This window comes from Melozone crissalis, unplaced genomic scaffold, assembly GCF_028551555.1.
Source record: "Melozone crissalis strain CALT ecotype California unplaced genomic scaffold, PUWL_Pcris_2 ptg000027l_1, whole genome shotgun sequence".
Lineage (NCBI taxonomy): Eukaryota > Metazoa > Chordata > Aves > Passeriformes > Passerellidae > Melozone > Melozone crissalis.
The window spans coordinates 29,586,422-29,606,222 of record NW_026535805.1 but is presented as its reverse complement, the minus strand read 5'-3'; the positions used below and the strand labels follow the sequence as shown (position 1 = coordinate 29,606,222).

General features: G+C 42.1%; 1 protein-coding gene across 1 annotated transcript in view; it reads left to right on the top strand.

Annotated features, from left to right (window-relative positions):
* UST (uronyl 2-sulfotransferase) overlaps positions 1-14,883 on the top strand; it is a 153,916-nt gene extending 139,033 nt beyond the window's left edge. The window contains exon 8 of the mRNA XM_054279486.1: positions 10,792-14,883. Coding sequence (XP_054135461.1) covers positions 10,792-11,075 — 284 coding nt within the window. The 3' untranslated portion in view covers positions 11,076-14,883. The remainder of the gene's footprint in view (positions 1-10,791) is intronic.
* Positions 14,884-19,801: the final 4,918 nt, after the last annotated feature.

Genomic DNA, 19,801 nt, shown 5'->3' with positions numbered 1-19,801 from the left:
ATGCTGGTACACAGTAGGGTAGACAGGGACGCTGGCTAGGAGTTGACACACAGTAGTGTTCGTAGGAGCAGGGATGAAGTACTAGTAAGCTTAGCAAATTGAATAGGATTTTGATTCAGGCTCAGATTTGTTGTTTAGAGGAATAGGTGTTGAAATTGGTCACTGAAATACTGGTTCTTAATGATGTTTTCTGTGTTTTGTTATGTTATCTGATAAGTTAAATTTACTTATAGAATTCACACAGCATCAGTGCCTTCTCTGCTTGTCACTTTGCTCTTTGGTCAGGAGGCTGGGGATGGGCAAGAGGTTTGGAGAGGACACAGCCAGGACAACTGACCCAGATTGATCAAAGAGATAGTTCATACCATATAACAACATGTTCAGTAATCAGTAAAAGTAGAGGTGGAGGAAGGAGTGGGATCTTTGGCTTCTGGGATGGCCATTGCTTATGCACTTACTGGGGAATGGGGAAGGGATGACATTGCATCACTCCCTCCCTCCCCACCTCCTCCAGACTAAACTGTTCGTATCTCTACCCACAACTTTTCTTGCTTTTGTTCTTCCTGCTCTCTCCATCCTCCCTGTGTGGGAGCAGCAGGAGAGCAAATGGCCACGTGGGTGCTTGACTGCTGACTGTGTCCAGCCTGCCTCAGCAGGTTTCTCTCTTTATCTTGATATAACTTCTACTATTGCACATTTTGTGAGTAATGTTGAATGTCTTTATTCTACCACTCCAGAAGGTTGCCTTGTAGAAAATTGCAATGTTCTTCCACAAAACCCTAGGTTGTTGCACGCATAGTGCTGCTTTTAGTAATCTCATTCTGTCCCAAAATTGATTTATCTTGTAGAGCTTTTCCTAATTGCTGTCACATTGCCTGGTTTCTGTCTCATTTTATTCTTATTCAGAGGTGTTAACATTTACGAGTTCCTGTAAATACTGAAATGGAAAAAGACAGCAGATCATTTTATCTCCTGTTTTGTTAATCACAAGGGAAAGGTTTGTGCAGTATAACTTTGAAGCACAGTAGTCATTATGTCAGGTCTAGTATTGTCATTAAACTAATGTGCATACTGTCCTGGAACCTTTGATACTAGCCAGTCTCTCTAGCACTGGCATGAAACTACTGGTTGAAATACTGCAGACATAAGACAATTTACACGAGTAAGTGCAGGAGCAATGGCTTTTCATGCCCCATAAGTCTCTCATTAGGAATCATGTGTGCTTTCAGAGTGTTCAGCTAAGTCCTTTAACAAGCAATAGAGTTAAGGCTACTGAGAATATACTTCCTGTAAGCAAGGTGATAGATGGCAAAGTGATGCACCCATGTATCTCTTCCTTGTCTGTACATTAATGTTAAATCGGAGTTGAATTTAAAAAGATCATTGAGCAAGCCCTGTTCCCTCAATGGATTGTTCTGGGTGCTGACACACAAGCAAGAATGGTGAGGGTGTGCTGGAGCTGATCGTGTCAGTCCCAGAAGACAGGTGAGAGTTACTACAAAAGCAGCTGTCTTTGCTTCTGGCTGGCACAGATGGATGGAGTGCATAGGGAAGCCTTTATCTTCCAAGATCTTAGTCTTGTAAGCATGTCAGAAATGCTGTTTTCACACTCCTTCTGGAAGAAAATATATTGCTTGGAATATAGAGCAAGAACATGCATGTGTAAATCTTGATGGTGTTTGAACACCTTCTAAGCACCTAAAAATGTTTTGTATTCATTTATGTTAACCCAAACAGATTAAAATTATACTTATCCTTGAGTTGGGGCCTGCTTCCAAAAGCTCTCATGCATATAAGGAATTGCCATGGGAAGTCTCCTGTCACAGGTCACTGAGACACTACATCCTGTGATACAGCCTCTGAGGGAGCGCTTTGGGATCAAGCAGCTCACACCAGACCAAGGGAATTTCTTCTGCCTTTCTCAAGCTCCCATCCCTCACCTGTGACTGAGCTGCTAAAATGCTGAGGTTGGCATGAAGAGCCATTGTATCTCTGTAACTTCTGCAACAGCATCTGCCTCCAAGGTTTCCAGGAGAGACACAAACTCTCAAATCACAGCAAATCCCAAGTGTCCCAGGTTCCTCATTGCAGACATGGCTGCAGGCTCTGTAACACAGGCAGTGAAAAACCCAAGCATGAATTCACCTTGACTTGGGTTGCATTTGTGGAAATCCAGCAGGAGTTTTGGTCACTGTGAAGTCCTGAGATAGCTAAATGTTTGGCTTATCTATCTGTCAGACTCTTGGAGGTCTCCTAGGTGCATAGGAATTACTGTCTTTGTGAGTGAGGGCACTTGACCTTCACGTGAGCCTATTAATGCATGCATGGAGGGTAGAGTGGGTTGCCTGGACCTTCCTGGAAGGAGGAAAGATGAATTCTTGTTTCTGGTTCATAGTGACCTCAGGGGACATGAAGACCCTGGCAGCCTTAAGGCTTAGCCCTGTTGGGACATTATACTTTGCCTCCTAGCCTGAACAGTAGAAAATCAAGATGTTCCCTCTCCAGGAAAAGCACGGGGTGAGAATTGCATTAGCCACACTATGAGATTACTCTCCTCTCCCAGGGCTTCTAGTTAATATAATTCCCCTTCTTTTTATTTTTTTTCTCTTGCTGAAACAAGTCTGCCTGTGTTAAACAACAGACCCTTTTCCTCGGTTTTGGCCAGAGGAGGAAGCCTTTGTCCCGATCTCCTGGCAGCTGGCCAAGGCAGTCGGGATGTGGGCCAGGAGGGGGTGAACTTGAAAGGAACAGTGTGTTGTTTCTGCTCTGGTAGCATTCTTCCTTCTTCAGCAGTGCCTCGGCCCCTGGCTGCCTTCAGTCACTCATTATACACAAAAGAACCTAAGGGCAAAAGAGACAATTTTCTCTTGACCGCCTGTAACTTGAAATAATAAGAAACAAAACCATTTTGGGGCTTTTAGCTGTGTGTGTGCAGACATGGTTGGGAGAAAATCTTCTTGGAACTGGCAACTTTCTCACAAGAGAGAAAAGAACCAATAGCACCTTTTTCCCCCCATTTTAATAGCAGCCTTCATACTGCAACATCCATCTTCCCAGTCCTGTATCTCCTATCAGTTTTGATTTTGCCTTGGCAGTGCATAAGTTTTATTACTAGACATTAGTTATATCCTAGTTAGTATTTTTGCATCCATTTTTCATTTCAGTGGTTACATATGACTGCTTATTTCTTTATATATGCTCTTGGAAGACTTAGGCTTAAGTCTAAGAGGCTAAGCATATAAGAGGCTGCATTAAGAATTAACAATTTTTAAGGCTATAGTCTCAATATTTTTTTGAAAAAATATAGGATTATTTCCCATTCCTTCAAGCCCCTATACTACAGGATGGTGACCACTAAGTTTGAACAGTCAAGAAGTGGAAAATGTATCAAATTTGGTGTTCAGACATCTTCCAAAAAAGACATTCACACTGAGGTATCTGAAATGAAGTGACAAAAAGGCTTTTGCATGCAGTGCTTCTGACTTGGAAGCTGACACAAGCAAGATGTTCAAAACTTGAATCTGTGAAAGACTTAAATGGATCATTGGGTCACTGAGGTTGGTTTCCCGTGTGCTGCAGGCCACATAGTCTCTCTTCTGCATAGAGACCAGTATCTGGAGTTCATTCAATTGTGCATCCATCATTGATGCACAATTTTCAAGTGATACCAATCAAGTGTGTTCATTTTGTACTAACAATTAATCACCTTCACCGCTTCAAGAAAGCAGTGCCATACTTCAAGTCCACATTTGTCTGACTCCTGCTTCCAACCCTTCAGTACCCGTAGTTTTCTCACCATGAAAATATGCAGATGCTGTAAACAAGTCACCTCTCAATCATCTTTTTTTTGTAAGCTGACCAGAGCAAATTTATCATCTTTCTCTAAGTGTCCCTTTCAACCCCAGTGTTCATTCTGAGGCTGTTTTCATACTCTTCCTGATTTAGGATGTGGTTACTAAACTGGATGCTGTATGCCAGTGTTTCACTTACCAATACTATATATGGAAATAAAGATACCTCCACCTCTCTCCATCCCTCTAGGACATCTTAGCTTGCACAGCACGCCTCTTCATTATTTCCTTTTTGTGGACAAAAATCACAGATAGCAGCCTACCATGACTCGAAGCACAAAGACAAGATGCCTGCTCTAGGTTCTCGAGTCCTAGGCTGTATTTCTGCAGGCTTTCTGCATTACATAGCTGTGGTGAAGCTTTTCCTGCTCGTAAGCACTCCCGAAATTTGTCTCGGTCATTGCAACTCTCTCTGTCTGCAAAAAAGTGATAATGTTAGTATCTGATTAACCTACTATGCAGCACTGTTCACAAGCCATCTGCAAGAACCTATTTTTAACTTGTGGTTTTGTCAGATCCAGATTTGACTGGATTCATTCAATAACTCTTAAACAGCTGTAAAAGATACATTAGAAATTGCAGCATATGAGCTGCAACCATAGCAGTTCTTTCGGCAACTCAAACTAGACAATCCTGGCATTTCCTCTGCAGATGACTTTGGTTTTGGCACCTCCAACTCTGTCTAGTTCAACTTAAAAGTTGCTTAATGGCTATAAAAGTACCTGACCACATTCTCATAAGAATCTGCCTGTTCATTCTAACAGTGTGGATTAATTTTCGACTTTTCTTTTTCTTCTGTGTTAACCTACCTGAACTGGGAATGCAACATGAAAATGCACCAAATGGAGGAGTCTCTTAGAGGATACTGCTGAGATTTGTTATCTGATCTTGTGTGAGATAGAGCACATTTCCAGGCTCAGCATCAGGGGCAGTGTGTTGTACAGCGGGGTTGGCTGAAGTGTCCCATGCAGCTGGAAATCCATGTTGTTGGATCCAGAGCTCTGAACTGGTAGGAGCACTGTGAGGCATAGCACTGTGACATTTCCAGGAGGAGAGTTTAGAGATTTCTTTATACTTACTGGTTGGAGAAAAGACTTCAGAGAGTAGTAGCTGGAGAAAGTTATATATTAGCATTGCTGAGTGTTTTGTATGGCAAGTGTTTCATAACAGTGATATAATGCCTTTAACAGCTCAAATTATGTAAGAGCACTGTTGAATACATATCGCTGTTGCACTGTCCACTTGACAGCCCCAGACCAGTGCAGTGCTGACCTCTGCAATATTTTCTAAATATATGTTATTTGTATAGTGTATGAAGATATTTGTGATTTATGGCCTTATCAGCCCAAGGTACTCCTTGGGCTGATATTTATTTATGACTTATTACTAACTTTTATTTTCTTTTTTCTTCATCTTTCTTCCTTGCTGTGATTTTATATCATGCCTCCTTAGTGTTTACATCCTTGAACATCGGTAGTTGTTTGATTACGTGTCTGTTAGATTATCTCTTTGAACTCTTCCTGGCTAATCTCTGTTTTGGCATCCCTCCATTTTTCTGTGCCACCTTGTTATTATCAGAGCTTCTTGCAATTTTTTCTATGTTAATATAAGTAATGAAATTGTGTAAGGTTACAGGGAGACTATTTTTTCCTCCAGTTTCTTTATTCATTGTAGTGGTAAGGAAGAAGAAAGAACTTTGCTATCTCACCTATTTCCATCATTTTACAGTGTCTGGGCTAATTACAGGCTGGTGTATTTGCTCCCAAGATCCCTGTTTGATAAATAATAGGATGTTCTATTGCCTAGGATTGCAGATCCCTGGAGTTCTGGGAGTTTCCATGACCTCCAGAGAGCTGCTCTTTCAGAGAGATCCATACCTGACCTTTAGGAGGTAGGAAATGGCTGCGTGCCAGTGTGCAAGAGTTCTCCTAATCCCTTGGAGTTAGGAGTTGTTCTGTGTCAGCAAAGCACCACAATAATTCAGGACAGAAGTGCTAAAGCCAGACAAGCTGTCACCAGTATGCACGTGAGGGTCCAATCTTTATCTGTGTGTTGTTAAAACTTAAACCATATTTTGTTGGTGTGAATAACTGAGACTAAACTAACCTCTAGTAAAGAGGTTAATAACTGGGATTCATGGTATTTTGGATGAAGTTGGCAGATAGTGTGGGACATAGTGTGGGACAAATTGATTCTTCACTTTTCCATCACTTTTGATTTTTAATATATTTCTGCCTGGTCAGTGTCTCTGTTAGATTTTCTCCACCATCCCTGCTTTCCATTAACAAACGTGAGCCAAAGCAAGGTGCTCCATCGCAGAGCGTGGCTGCAGCACACCGTCCCTCCTCCAGCTCGGATCCAGGGACCTGCCCTGGGCTGAGGCTCCAGAGCAGCAGTAGCCCAGTGGCCATTGGAAAGACATTGCAAGCCCAGCACATCGGTGTCTCATCCATTCTCCCCAAAATGTCCTTTTCCAGATATCCTTCAAGAGCCAGGCTAAAAATTTCGAGTTTGTAAAGCAAATCAATTGTGCCAGAAAATTTTTTGCTAAGCTGCAGTTGAACATTCCAGAGGAGAATTTCTAGTGTAGCCATCAGAGCCCAGCTTGGCACCACAGCAATGAGAGGCAGATCAAACAGAGACCGTTGCCCCTTCATATGTCACATCCAGCCACAGTGACACACATTTCTTTCCATTTAAAACTCTGGATAAGTAGGTATGTGCTGTAACTCAGCTGCATACAATTGAGACGTGGGGCCTCCCTGCCCATTGCAGGAAATGAGTTTGCTGTGTCAGTGACAGCCACCATGTTCTCTCTCACAGCCGTGGGAGCGGCGCAGCTCGGCGTGGCATTCTTCCACCGCGGGTGTGAGCCTGGCAAGCCACGGCTCTGCTGGCCTGCAGCCCCCTGTTCTGCCTCCAGCCTGCCTCACCTCTCCTCAAGGGCCCCAGGGACACTGGCTCCCTGTGGTTCCATCCAGGAGCAGCCTCTGCACGGCACCCCCCAAACCAGCAGGACACTGGAGAGCACATCGTTTGGAAAGTTTCTCCTGAGGTGGAGAATGCCTTTAGGATCATTTTGTCTAAATATGGCAATTCAGGGTTTTTGAAGCCACAAGTTATAAAATTCACTTTTCCCTATGGTTTGGATTGCTGCAGTGAGTAATGTCCATTTCTTAGTTAAAAAAAAAAAAAAAAAGTGAGAGTGTGGAAAGTAACAGTAAACACTCATCAAGTGGTAACCCAAAAGAATTTAATTTTCTTCATTCCTATCTGCATACCAGTTTAGTCCTAATTTAAGGTATGAGCAGGCTGCCCTGGGAGGTGCATTACTGTATAGTACATTCTTCTAGTAATTGAAAATAATGCCAAAGCAAACATATTTTTTAAAAAATAACCCTAAGAAGTAAATGGTATAGTTTGTTGCCCTCCATCTGGGTAGCTGTCTCAAAGGTCATAAAATGGGGGTCCTTTGGTGGGGCAGCGTGGTTTATGTAGCATATGCAGATTGGTATTTTGGCTTTAAGCCAGATCTACCTAATTTTCCATTTTGCTTCTATGATGAGAAAAGGTACTTGAGATGACTTCAAGGGGCAGTTTTGTGATTTCATCCGTATTTGTATTAAAGAGCCTTTTAAGAGTATTTAAGATTAAAACATAGCCTAAATAAAGTTTAAGGACAAAAAATAGCAGAGTTCACTTGTTTTATCAAAAGGCTGAGCTTGCAGCCAGGCACAGGCCCAACTCACACCACCCAAAAGCCCACACCTCACAGCTCTTCATGCTCTATGGTTCCAATGATTGTGCTGCAAGGCAAACAAACAGGAGCCAGAAAATTTGCACAGCCCCTGCAGCCTTCCAGAGTGTGGCTGTTCCTGTCTGCTCGGACATTCTGTAGGTAGGTGTGTGAACAGAGCAGAGAGTTGCACACATCCAGAAACCCCTGTGCCACTGCAGCAGCACATTCAGAGGAGGAGTGTATTGTGCTGCCAGGGTGGCACAGAGCACTGGGCTCCCTGCCTGGGAGCACACTGCCTTTGGCTGCTCCTGCCCCCACAGACTGCCCCCCAAAGAAAGCAGTCTCGTGCTTTTCACCTTGTTGGCAGCGCTCCTGGGCTCAGCACAAGTGCCTCTCTCTGCTGGGAGAGCAGCACTAAGGGAGCTGGAGCTGTGAAAGTGGCTTTCCCCACTTACAGTCCTGGAGGGACCATATAAGCAAAGAGCTTTTTCCAGTGAGCTAAATGGAGTTTTCTGTAGCAGAAATAACTTACGTAAAATAAAAACAAAGTTGGCAGGCAGTATAAAGGCTTAAGCTAATAAATGCAATATTTAGTAGTGTATATTTGCTGCTGAATTTGTAAAGAAAACCAGACTGCAAAGCTGGCATGAGCTATCAGTTAAGCACAATAAAGAGGAGTGTCTTGAAGTGCTCAATAATCATAAGAAAGTTTTCTCACCCAAGGACAGACTGAGTACATTGGCCTTTCTGGAATGTAGTCATCTCATACACAATGGCAATTTGAAGGTAACTTGAACAACTTGACTAAAAATTAAGATGACATATTTGTGAGTCTGTTTTGGTCTATGGGTAAAGGTGTTGCAGGAGAGAATAAGGTCTTGGGGAAGCCAGATATTTTCACCAAAAATACTTCACACTATTCATTAACCACAGGTCCTGCCTTCTATCCCATTGTCTGTTCGAAATGCAAGCATTTCCTGATCCTTCCTCTACACTTCTTCTTAGCTAAATAGCATGTTAAAATTGCATCTCTCTTCCTGGGTTTTTGGGGTTTTTTTGGTATATTTTAATAATTTCGCTTCTATCTAAATAGAACTAAGCAAATTGATAAACAGTCGGTAAATAAAGAGCATATTTCACCTTACATCACTGTAATTAAAGAACAGAGAACTCTGTGTACTCAGTTGTTTAATTACTTACATATATGAGTAGAGACAGATTTCAGTGTAAAGAACTACTAACTTTTGTGTAAAAGTTCCATTTAATTACAAAGTAGTATGTTTTAATAGTTGCCAACTAATAAAAACCACTCTTCCTTTAGAGAAGGAATTAAAAGTATAGATTCAAAATAGAATTAATGTTTTAAATAATTTTTTGTGATTTAGAACAGTGTTGCATTGGGTAAGCTAGTCAACATGTCTTCCCTTTGTATCATTCTTCCTGCATTTCAAATTACTCTGCTGCAGTTGATAAGCAAAACAATTTCAGAGATAGATATTTCAGACGTAACTTTTTTCTTCTGCACCAGATGGGTGTGACACAGTGAAGTCCAGTGATTAAAAAGATGTCCACCCCAGCACTACTTGTCTCATGTAGTATTATTAAAATATTCTGAATTATTTTTCTCTAATTCTTTTACTCTGTAGGAGGAAAACGTGTGTTCCCCAACTGAAAATTGAAATTTTTTACAAGTGTGGATACCTTAAGCTATATGAATATTAATCTTTTAAGATTTAAAGAAAGCAGTTCATGTTCAATGCTGTGCTCTGCCCATCTGTTGGACATTTCAAGATTTAAAGTCTTGCACCAACTTTTTCTCTAAAGATCATTGCTGTTGTGCTTGCTAGATGGACTTACTAGTATTGTATTACCTCTTGGGATAAAAGGGTTTGTCTTTGTTTAAAGTTCCTCTCTTCCCTAAAAAACTATTCTTGATTATTTCTCTTGGATAAACAGATCACTTGTGGGATCCCAAGAACAACTCACTTCTCTGCTAGGAACCAGCACTGCATCCCTTAGCTTTATGTGTAAGCAATTGTGAAAATCTGTTTCTCTGTAGAGATGTTAAGCATTTGTTAAGGTTTGCTGGTAGGGCTTCAGAAGACCTCCATTTGTTCTGCTCACATGAACAAAACTCTGCCCATGGCAAAATCACATTTTGATTCAGGGACTCCCTCTGGAAGTGAGGGTGGTTGTTGCCACTGGAACCCAGCTGGAAACATTTCATGTTCTTTGTTGTCTGCTTCCTCCATGTTAGCTTTTTCTTTGCTGTCCTTCATGGCCTGACCCTTTTGAATAATTCTGACTTGAAGAACTGCTGTTACAGTAAGAATTAGGTTCACATGTTATATACTTAGGATGAAAATACTTGGGATGCTCTGGCAGCCAATTGCCATCTAGAAAAGAGCAAAATTATTGCCTTCAGATTTTGCTTTACACCTCATTTAAGTACATTCATCTCTAGTGATGGACTCATTTATTGAGAGAGAGAGGGCAAAGAGACAATTCAGTATTTTTGTTAGTAACTCTTAATTCCTTATCAACAATAAAAGGTTTGTATTTCAGTTTGCCAAAGCAAAAGTGTCAGGGTGAACAAAAATGTAGTGAAATCTTCCAGGGCATGACAGGAAGATGAGTCTAGTTCCATTAACAGGTATAACAGGACGAGAAAGTTAAGAGGCACAGTTGATCCTAAGGTGTCATGCGGTGATGCCAGCAATCCTTCGGTGCTACCCTGAGATGGATTCAAGTTGACAAGTATCTGTTTAGATTTGAACTATAATAAAGCACAGCATAGACCAGTCACCATATGCCACATAGGAAATAATTGATCAGTTAAGCTTGGTGGCGTGCCTGATGTCAAATTTGCAAAGCTAGGCAAGATTGTGGGTTTCTGTACGTGTGGCTCATGCTCATAGTTCATATGATGTAGTTTGCATTTTCAGGTAACCATTGACAATTAGGATCTTTGGTGACTGCAGACAAAACCTGTGTGAACTAGCCGTATTTAAACATGCAAGTCTGACTTCAAACATCAGGGTTTTTTCATATCTTGTTAAAAGTAAATCTGTTGTTAGAAACAACTTGAACTCATTGGTATCAGGAATGTAGCAGGGCCATGCCTTAATGTTTAAATTAAAAAGTTTCGTCTGGCCTCACTAATCCGCACCCACCATGTTGCTGCTTGTTCTTTCTTTACAGAACATAGGAAACTTGGCAATCTGACTGTGACAGTGAAAAAGACCGTCCCCTCTCCAGAAGCAATACAGGTCCTCTACCAACGCATGAGATATGAATATGAGTTCTATTACTATGTCAAAGAACAGTTCCACCTGCTAAAGCGCAAGTTTGGACTGAAGTCTCATATCAGGAAACCGAGTCCCAGACCTGAGTTCTTCATTCCTTCTCCCCTGGAAACAGAAGAACCAATAAATGATGAGGAAGAAGATGATGAAAAGTGGCTAGAGGATATCTATAAAAGGTGATGGATGGAAGAGCTATCCTCTCTCTTCTGGTGACCCCTCCAGCTTTCTTAAGATTTTTTTTTTAATTATTATTAAAAGTGATTCCTTAAGGAACTGATTTAATGCGCAGCGGATTTGAAATGGAACAAAAGAGATCATTCCCACATGCTGGAGCCATTGGGAGATACCTGATTTTGCAGGTTTGATTCATTATACAGTGTTGGCTCTATAGCATCCTTCCTACAGCATAGTTCAAGAGAGAAGTACCTACCGTCTGTCACAAAATAACTTTTGGAATACACAGTAGTCCTTTGTGAACTGCAGAATACAAAAGAATAGATTAGGCATTCATGAAAAGCAAGTCTTAACAGATTCTCATCTCTCTCTTTGACCATAAAAAAGTCTTCATAGCATAACACTGTGGCATGAACTACAGGCAGTGAGCCGTTTCGGAGGAGTGCCTCTTTCTATCCAAAGCACACTGATATCCTAGTGGTATGGTCAGAGCCATTGCTTTGTCTTCAAATCCAAGGATACCAGGCTCAGGAAGAGGCTAGGTAACAGCTCGTTGAATTACCTGTGCCAGAGGAGTGAGGCTGCTGTTGTACCAAATCAGTACTAGTGAGTGTAAGGCAAGCTACAGGAACCAGATATTTTTGGTAAAACCTTCTAGTTCATAGAGTGGGAAAATTACCAGGTCAGTGAATGGCAACAACAAATGTAAAGTGCCAAGCAGAGCTTTATGTCAGCAGTTCAGTATGTTTCTGTCAGACTCTAAAGGAAAAGGTGTAACATGGGGTTTATGTTCAAAAATTGTATTTGTAGATTTTTATTATTCTTTCGGGTCACAAATCCAAAGAGATGCAGAAAAAGCTACTCATTAAAAAGCTGGGGTGATCTGGAGCTCCTATTAAGCACGACCTCTATTTCTGCAACTGCAGAATTTAATTGTTCACATCTGAATCTGAACGCAGCTTCCCCACCAGCACAAACACTAAAACTCCTGCTTTTAGTGTGGCTAGAAGGAAAATTAACAATATGAGCATACACAGCTTCTCTAGTTGAAATAGTTCAGAATCATCAAACAAAGACAAGAAGATGTGCTCTCCAAAACCAAAGCTGATTCAGTGATAGGTTTGAAAATGAGTCACTGTGAAAGTTGCCCTTGTTAATCACTACAAATATTATCTGCCAACACTAGGAAAGGGATCGGTGGAAACTGGTGAAAGAGAAGTAGCGCCACTGTGTGAGGTGCTGGAGTCATTCAGGTGGGTGTTCCTGGAGTGGGATTCCCTGTGATGTGTGGGTGTGCTGGCTGTTGGCCAGCCTGCCAGCCCTGGAGGTGCAGGAGGGACAGACCCACAGACAGCCCTGGGCAGAGCTCCTTGGCCTTCTGCTACACAGCAGAATAGGGGGAGTTTGGGGTCTTGATGAGGCCTTGCCTCTTATGCACCATTGTTGCCAGAGAAAGCTGGACTAAGAGAGAATAAGAGCAATAAATTCCTGTCCCCAGAGCACAGGAAAGAAGCAGGTACAAGATGTTGCAGCTGCTTGCCAGGATGAGGACAATCCACCTCTGTCTATTTCACATTCTTTCTCAAACATTTACCAGAAAATTTTTGGTTCTTATTCCACGGCTGCTTTCTGCAAGGCCATACTTCAGTTCGCTACATCAAGCAAAAGTTATTTTGTGATGGATGAAGCATATAAACTCAGGATCAGCTCAAATGGGCTTTCCAAGGGTTTCCTCTTCCATGAGCCTGCTGAGAGCCAATAAAAATTATGATCGATCTTCACTCCTGAGTCTTTACCTGTACACAGAGAATAAAAATAAAGGAGAGTTAAGACAAGATGCTAACTTACAGAAAATACTAGGAAGATTCTGTTCTCATTATTAACATCCAGGTTGGTGGTAGCAATGCACTACTGTGGGGGAGCACATTAAAGAAAGCTGAAAAAGGCACAGATAGTAACTAACATATTAGCTAAAATATGAATCTGCTGCATTGTATATTTTAAGTGGTTTCTATGAAATTACATTGAAAGAGTAATGATTAGTTTACACACTGTGGAGTTGTTATATTTTGGAAAGAACTAGTATTCTCATGTTTCTGAAATTCTGTTTCAATTCTTTTTCTGCCAGTGTTTTAACAGAATATAGTCACTTAACACATTCACCCTTCCTGAGAGTTCACTGCCACTTACAGTAAAGTCTGTTTCTATCTGTTTGTTTATTTAATGGTACCTTCAGCCATCACTACTTATAATCTAAATACAGAAGCTGCTTCGTGATTTACTCGCTAGGTTTTAATATTGTTGTATTTTCGTAACAATCAACCTGGCCTCTCCTCCTCAAATGGTAGTTCTTAAATTTATCTGGCACATAGCATCTAATATTCCTGGTCCTATGGCCTATTTCTCTGTAATTAAATATATTTTGCTTAACTTTTAAAAGGTACGTTATAAGCTGGTAAATCTTTGACTTATTTATTGAAACTTTTCAGCACATTCCAAATTCTAAGTTGCTCAGGAAGAAGTTGATTTAAGTAATTATATTTGGGTCTGATGAATATTTCTTATTCAAAAAAAATCACTCTTTGTAAGCCTTTAGTCCACAACAGCTTTGTAGAAAATGCCAACTTGGAGATCTTTCTGGGGGGAAAAAGGTGGCGGTTTAGCACTTACAAAAATAAGAAAATATATGTCTACATTAGCTTAGCTATAAATGAAGCAACATATGTTTTGGAATGAAATCTTCTTTAACTTATTCACTACTATCTCCTGAAATATCAATAAGCCATATGGTTCTTTATTTTCCAGTCCAATGATGTTTAAAAATAAAACTTGCACATTTCTTCCTGGCGCCATCGTCCTCTTCCTTACAGTAGTTTTCCTGCCTGGATGCAGTGACTGTGGGGAGGATATTGGAGTTGCACCCAACAGAGCAGGGCAGGATACAGCCTGGGGCATCCTCTGAGGGTCAGACTGGTGCAGTGAGACTGGAGCAGGTTGCTCCTGGGTTATTCCATCTCCCAAGCTGTCCGGAGGTGTGAGCTGAAGTCTGAATTGTTTTACTCACCTGAGATGTGTGGTCAGTACAGTGAAGTACATTGTCCAATGTTCCATGGCTGCTAAGTAGAAGTTTTATCCAGGAGAGAAACAACTTAGTCTCCATACACTTCATTTTTACTAGATACGGTATTTGATGGCCAGGCATAAAAGCTTCATTAGTCAGAGTGATGTTACTATGTAAGTGAAGTATCAATGCTTTCACATTAAGAGAGAATCAATGGTTGTTAAAAGGCAGCATTCTGGAAAAAAAATAAATTTTAGTCCTAAGTTTCAACTGACAATGACAAATTGTGCCATTTTTTGTTTCTGTTCAATTTACTTCTCTGCCACATGAATTTTGTTGGCGATGCAGGGCTAAGTCCAAGTGTCTCAAATGTTCTCTACTTGTATGTAGAGAAGCAACTTGGCAGAACTGAAAGTACATGAACCTGATGGTGTATTTAAAGCATTCCAGTTTCTTTGCAGTTCTTTTATCGTGGATCTTGGATGAATCATTTGAGTGTTAGGATGTAAAATGGTGCATTGTAGCATAAACACACAAGCAAAGCCACGAATTTTTAAATGTTGGAGAATACATCTGTGAATTCAAGCCATGGAATTTTTCCTCCTTTCAGTATGTGATACAATTAATTGAATGTACAGGTATGTTTTTTGACTAGCAAAGGAAACCACACTGCATGCCAACTTTTATCCTCTTATCAAATGAAAAAACATTGTCTGCCAAAGAATAAAATTCTACATTCTTTTAAAAAATAAAGACCTGATAATAAATTCCCAGCTAAGAGTAATGGTGCTCTGATAATTCCCTCCATTTTAAGAAAGGGAACATCTGTGATGTTAGAACATTAGCCTAAAACAACACAGCAACATTTTTGAGAGCTAAAATACTGTAATACAGTACCACAGCATTCCTTCTGTTTTATTTTTAAGGACTCAGCCTTTTTTGCAGGGAGTTCAGCTAACACATAAAACACTGTTGATCAGTCTGCTTGCACGAGCCAAGACCAGAGTAAAGAGCTGAGTGTTGCTACATACAGACCTCCGCACACAGATTGCATGGGAAGAACAAGGGTGTTACCCGGCCTTGGAAGTGCCTGTCTGCTGGCAATGGAATCACTGGAACAACTTTTGCAGGATCTGTCCCAAGGGAGGGTTTGCAAAGTTAGGTTCTGCTTAAGTACCCACAGGTATGGCAGGAAGGTGCTGGAAGGCAACTCCATGAGAAATGGCGACTGGAGGGTAAAAAACCTTCGCTGCAGAATATTTAATGTGGATGGGAAGGGATCTTGGTTTGAAGGTTGAAAGTTAAATTGCAACCAGCATAAATGAAGTCCTGATGTCTCACAGCTGAGAAGCAGTGGTAAGTTTGCTTTGGTTTGTTTGGAAATGGCGTTGTATGCCAAGCTGCAGTGTGCAGTGAATGTTGGATCTCAGTTGCAAGCTTCAGAATATCAGTGTGTGTGTGTGAAGAGAGCACCAGCACACCGTCATGGTTGAGTTTCAGCACCGATGGCTGACCCTGTCATCTTGGAAGAGCCTGCAGCAAGGTTTTTGTAGGGGCAGTGGGATGGGGGAAGGGGAAAGTTTTCTGCAAATACAAATTTGGCCTTGCAGACACCGTAAGATGGCAAGATTTGACCACTGGTTTATTTAAACTCAGATTTTGAATATAAACATGTGGATTTCCTTTTCTGAGTGTGTAAAGGATGTGAGTTGGTTTTGTATTTAACTGATTGTGGCTGGAAGGGTAAGTTAATAAAACTGCTGTCAGGCAGGCACATTGGAGTGTGCTTTATGCACACTTTTGTCATCTCTCTGTTCCCTTTGGATACAATGGGCAAAAAAAAAAAAAACCAAAAGTGAAAGAATTCAGCTATACTGCAGGGCAAGTGGTGCTGTGAAAAGTAGAGATTAGCAGGAATACATGGAGGTGATGCTGTTCATAAGATTATTGGTCTAAATGCAAAGATGATACAGAGCAACCAGCAGCAGTGGCACACAAGCTGCTCACTCTGTGGCTTTGTCTTATCTAGAAAACCTGATACCATGCTTCAAAATCAAATGCTTCTTCCAATTTTTGATTCGTACAGTTAAGCAGGACAGTGCTGGATTTTTTACTTTTTCCTTGTGCTTTCAAATTGCCGCTTCACCTCACAAACTTGGCGGAGCATAAGCACACAGCCTATTCCTGTATCTGATGTGCAGGAGTTCACCAGACACACGGATTTGATCCTTCTACAAACCTCTCTGCAAGTGCAAGTGACGAGCAGAGTGAAACAAATACTTGGCACGGTGTTGCTGCTAACAGGCGGAGTAATATTTAGTTACTGTGCCACAAGGGAAAGTATCCCTGCAGTTCTCCAGTTTACTACAGGAGACTTTGGATAACCTCAAGGGTCATGAGACCATTGTCAGGTAGCAAAAGTCAATTGCATGTCACAGTGTTGAACTCATGATCATCCCAGGTTAGATGCAGGAAAGAAGCAGAGGTGGTTACTGTTTGTAGCAGACGTAAGAGTGGCAGTCCCGGCTGTGGTTTCCCACAGCACACAGAGCTTTCTCTTCTAGAAGCTTCCTGTCTAGTTGGTGTGGTGGGAAGCTCAGGGAGAGGAATTCAGCTGCAGTTGTTAGTCTCTGACTCCTCAAAGAAGACAAGATTCTCAAGATAATGCTGGATAAGCGTGCTAGAAGAAGCGGCAATGAGGAACCTGCGCTGCTTCTTCTTCACAGAAGAGCTGTGATTCTTTTCCATTTTCACTTCCTCTGTTTGGTTCTATTTAGCTGTACTTGCCAGGGTCAGTCTGTGTAGGGTATTTCTTTCTGAACCATATTGTTTAATGAAATTATTCATACGCTTATCCTTTTGATCCACAGTGGAAGTAAAGAAGTGCTGTTATCCCCATTTCATACATTGGGAATGGTTACAGCAAGTGTGTAAGTGATATTCCAAATGTCACACAGAAAGGTTGTGAAAAAGAGCTGATGATAATTTATCCAAGTGTCTTAGTCCTTGAACTTTCTTTTCTGCTGTAAGATCAGCCCTAGATTGTAGAAGGCAAAACAGCTACTATGGAAAATTTTAGTTACTTGGAGTCTTTTCCTTAAAACTGGGAAAATCTTTTGGTTAACTGCCTAAATGTGAATGATATTTTAGCCCTTCTGCAGACCATTTATTTCCTTTTGGGACAAAGATTAATTCCAAGTTTTATCTGTTCAGTTGCGTACTAAAGACCTGCAGGAATGGTGTGGTTGTAAGATGTTGTTGTGTTTGGGAACAGTGTTCCTGTAGCAGTTAGGAGGAGATAAGCAGATAGATAGGTGGCTGAAGTCACATCTTGTAAATTTAGTCATTCACAAGAACACAGTCACATTTTCTCCTGCAATATGTGGCACTTGTAGCCTACCTGAAAAGTCATCAGACCTGTGTTCATGTATGTGGTCTAAGCTGTGTTTTCATTTGGTTTTCCACAGTGCTTAAAACCCCAGAAAAAGAAGCAATGCCTCGCTGTTCAGCAACCAGCACAGAGTGAAAAGAGCTCTCCCACAGCTCCCAAGCAGTCAGTTCTGTCTGATGTACTCATAAACCCCAACTTCTGATACCTTCTGCTTACTGGGTAGGGGCATATGCCTCTCACCTGAGAGATCTGGTGCTTTCCTCTCATCTCTTCCCTGCCCTTCCCTCACCTGGACAGCACACACCATTAGAGCTTTTGCCTAAATATTCTTGGGAGCATCTTAGAGAAGATTGTGCAAATGTGGCCATAATCCTCTCTTCCAAGTGTCCATGCATGAGCTGTGAGCCTGGCTCCAAACTTCAATAGTGGGGGAAGACTCTTGATTTTGAGCCCACCTTGCAGGTGTCATCTTTGTTCCTGCTCCAGATGTAGTTTCTGTTCTGAGTGGTAGGACAGGTGCTGGCCTGTCTCTGTTGAAATAATGAGGCTTAGCCAAATTAATACCAAATCCTGCCCCTCTGGCTTTGGGCTGAATCCTGCCCCTCTGGCTTTGGGCTGGGAGGCTGAAATGCGCTGGCAGGTAAGCCCGTCAGGGCGCAAGGAATTCTCCATAGTGTCAGTCCTACAGTGTGAGCAGAGACACTCAGTGCCAGCAGCAGCCCTGGGGGCTGGTGTCTGAGTGGGGTGGGGGAAACTAAGCCGGTTCCTCACTCATGGCGCACTGGTGGGCACTTCTGCCAATCTGCCTTGGACAAGTTTCTGCTGGTCCTGTCAGCACTTGCTGCGGAAAAGAAACCTTTTTTCCTGCACTTCTTTGGACAGGAAGCTGGCAAAGAAAACCCAGCAGTGCTTCTCTTCCATAGAGGCTGCAGAGATCCTGGGGAGATGTCAGGGTGTGGGGGAGGGAAAGCAGCAGCCTCCTGCCTGCCCCACGGGCTGAGTTCCAAGCTCTTTCTCATCAGACCGAGGCAGGGTGGTGCTGGTAGAGGACAGTGCTGCATGAAAGCACTTTTTCCCTGAAGCATGAAAACCCAGCTCTTCACAATGGAGTCTGGTGTCAGAAACTTAGCCATGAAAACTCCTTGGAGTCTCTCTGCACAGTTGTAGCTTTCCATCTGCTTTTGCCCCAAAGAACATGATTTGGCCCATCAGCCCTGGCTGGAAACTGAGCTTTCTAGTGACTTCACAATCCAGCCCTTGTCAGTCACGCCACTTGGGTCTGTGCATGGGGCTCTTTGTGATAAACCTCACTGGAATTTGGAAAACATTCAACAAATTTGACCTCTACTTTGTCTTACAAATATCAGTGTCAAGCAGCATCATGCATGCTTTATCGCTCCAAAATGGGGAAAAGGAGATTGAATTAGTGCAGTCAGCTCTGATTTTCCAAAACAATATCTTCTGAGTTAAAAAAGCTTTTTGCTTCTCAAAAAGAAAATACAATGTCCTCTTTTTGCCCCGGGACTGGGGTTTCTTCTCAAAATTACTCTAAATCCTTATGGACATGGAGTGGTGAACCCAAAGGAGCCTAAAGCATTTTTGTCTCCTGTAGGTAAAGCACTACAGCAGATAGCTCCAGCAAGGAAGGCGAGGTGAGACCCAGCCCATTTCTCTGTTTTCACTACAGGAAAGGGAACAGAGGCATTGGAAAAAACCTTGGCCAAGAGCAGCTCTGACCAAAGTTGAGCTTCTTACTTCTCTACAAAATAGAAAAGCATAAAATAGATAGCAAAGCTCACTGGGGCAATCCAGGGAAAATGCATCTCTCTGCAGGTCAACATCTTTCCCAAAAGCTGCTGCTCCTGCTAAAGTAAGGAAGAGCAGACCCTTTCTTCCCTTGGCAATGGATGTGGTCCCACAGTGCCCCTCCCCAGCCCCTGGCAGAGCTGCCCAGGCCGTGGGGCCGTGCTGGTGCTGTGGCAGGAGGAGATGAGGATGCCTTGGGAGCCCGGCCCGCTGCTGAATCGCTGTGTGGCCCAGCCTAATTGCTTAAAGCTTTCCTTTTCCCCTCGCTGCGAATGCTGGAGTGCAGTATTTATCTACTCTGCAAAACTTTTATGAGAATTGGTAAGGTTTTGTAGAATTCCTGAATAACAGGGATCACAATAGCTGCGGCGGAGCCAGACTATGCAAACCCAAACGCTTGCACTGTTGGCCTCATTTACACACAGCCTCTGCAGGGAGGAGCTGTGCTCCTCTGCCTCCCACCAGTGTCTGGGA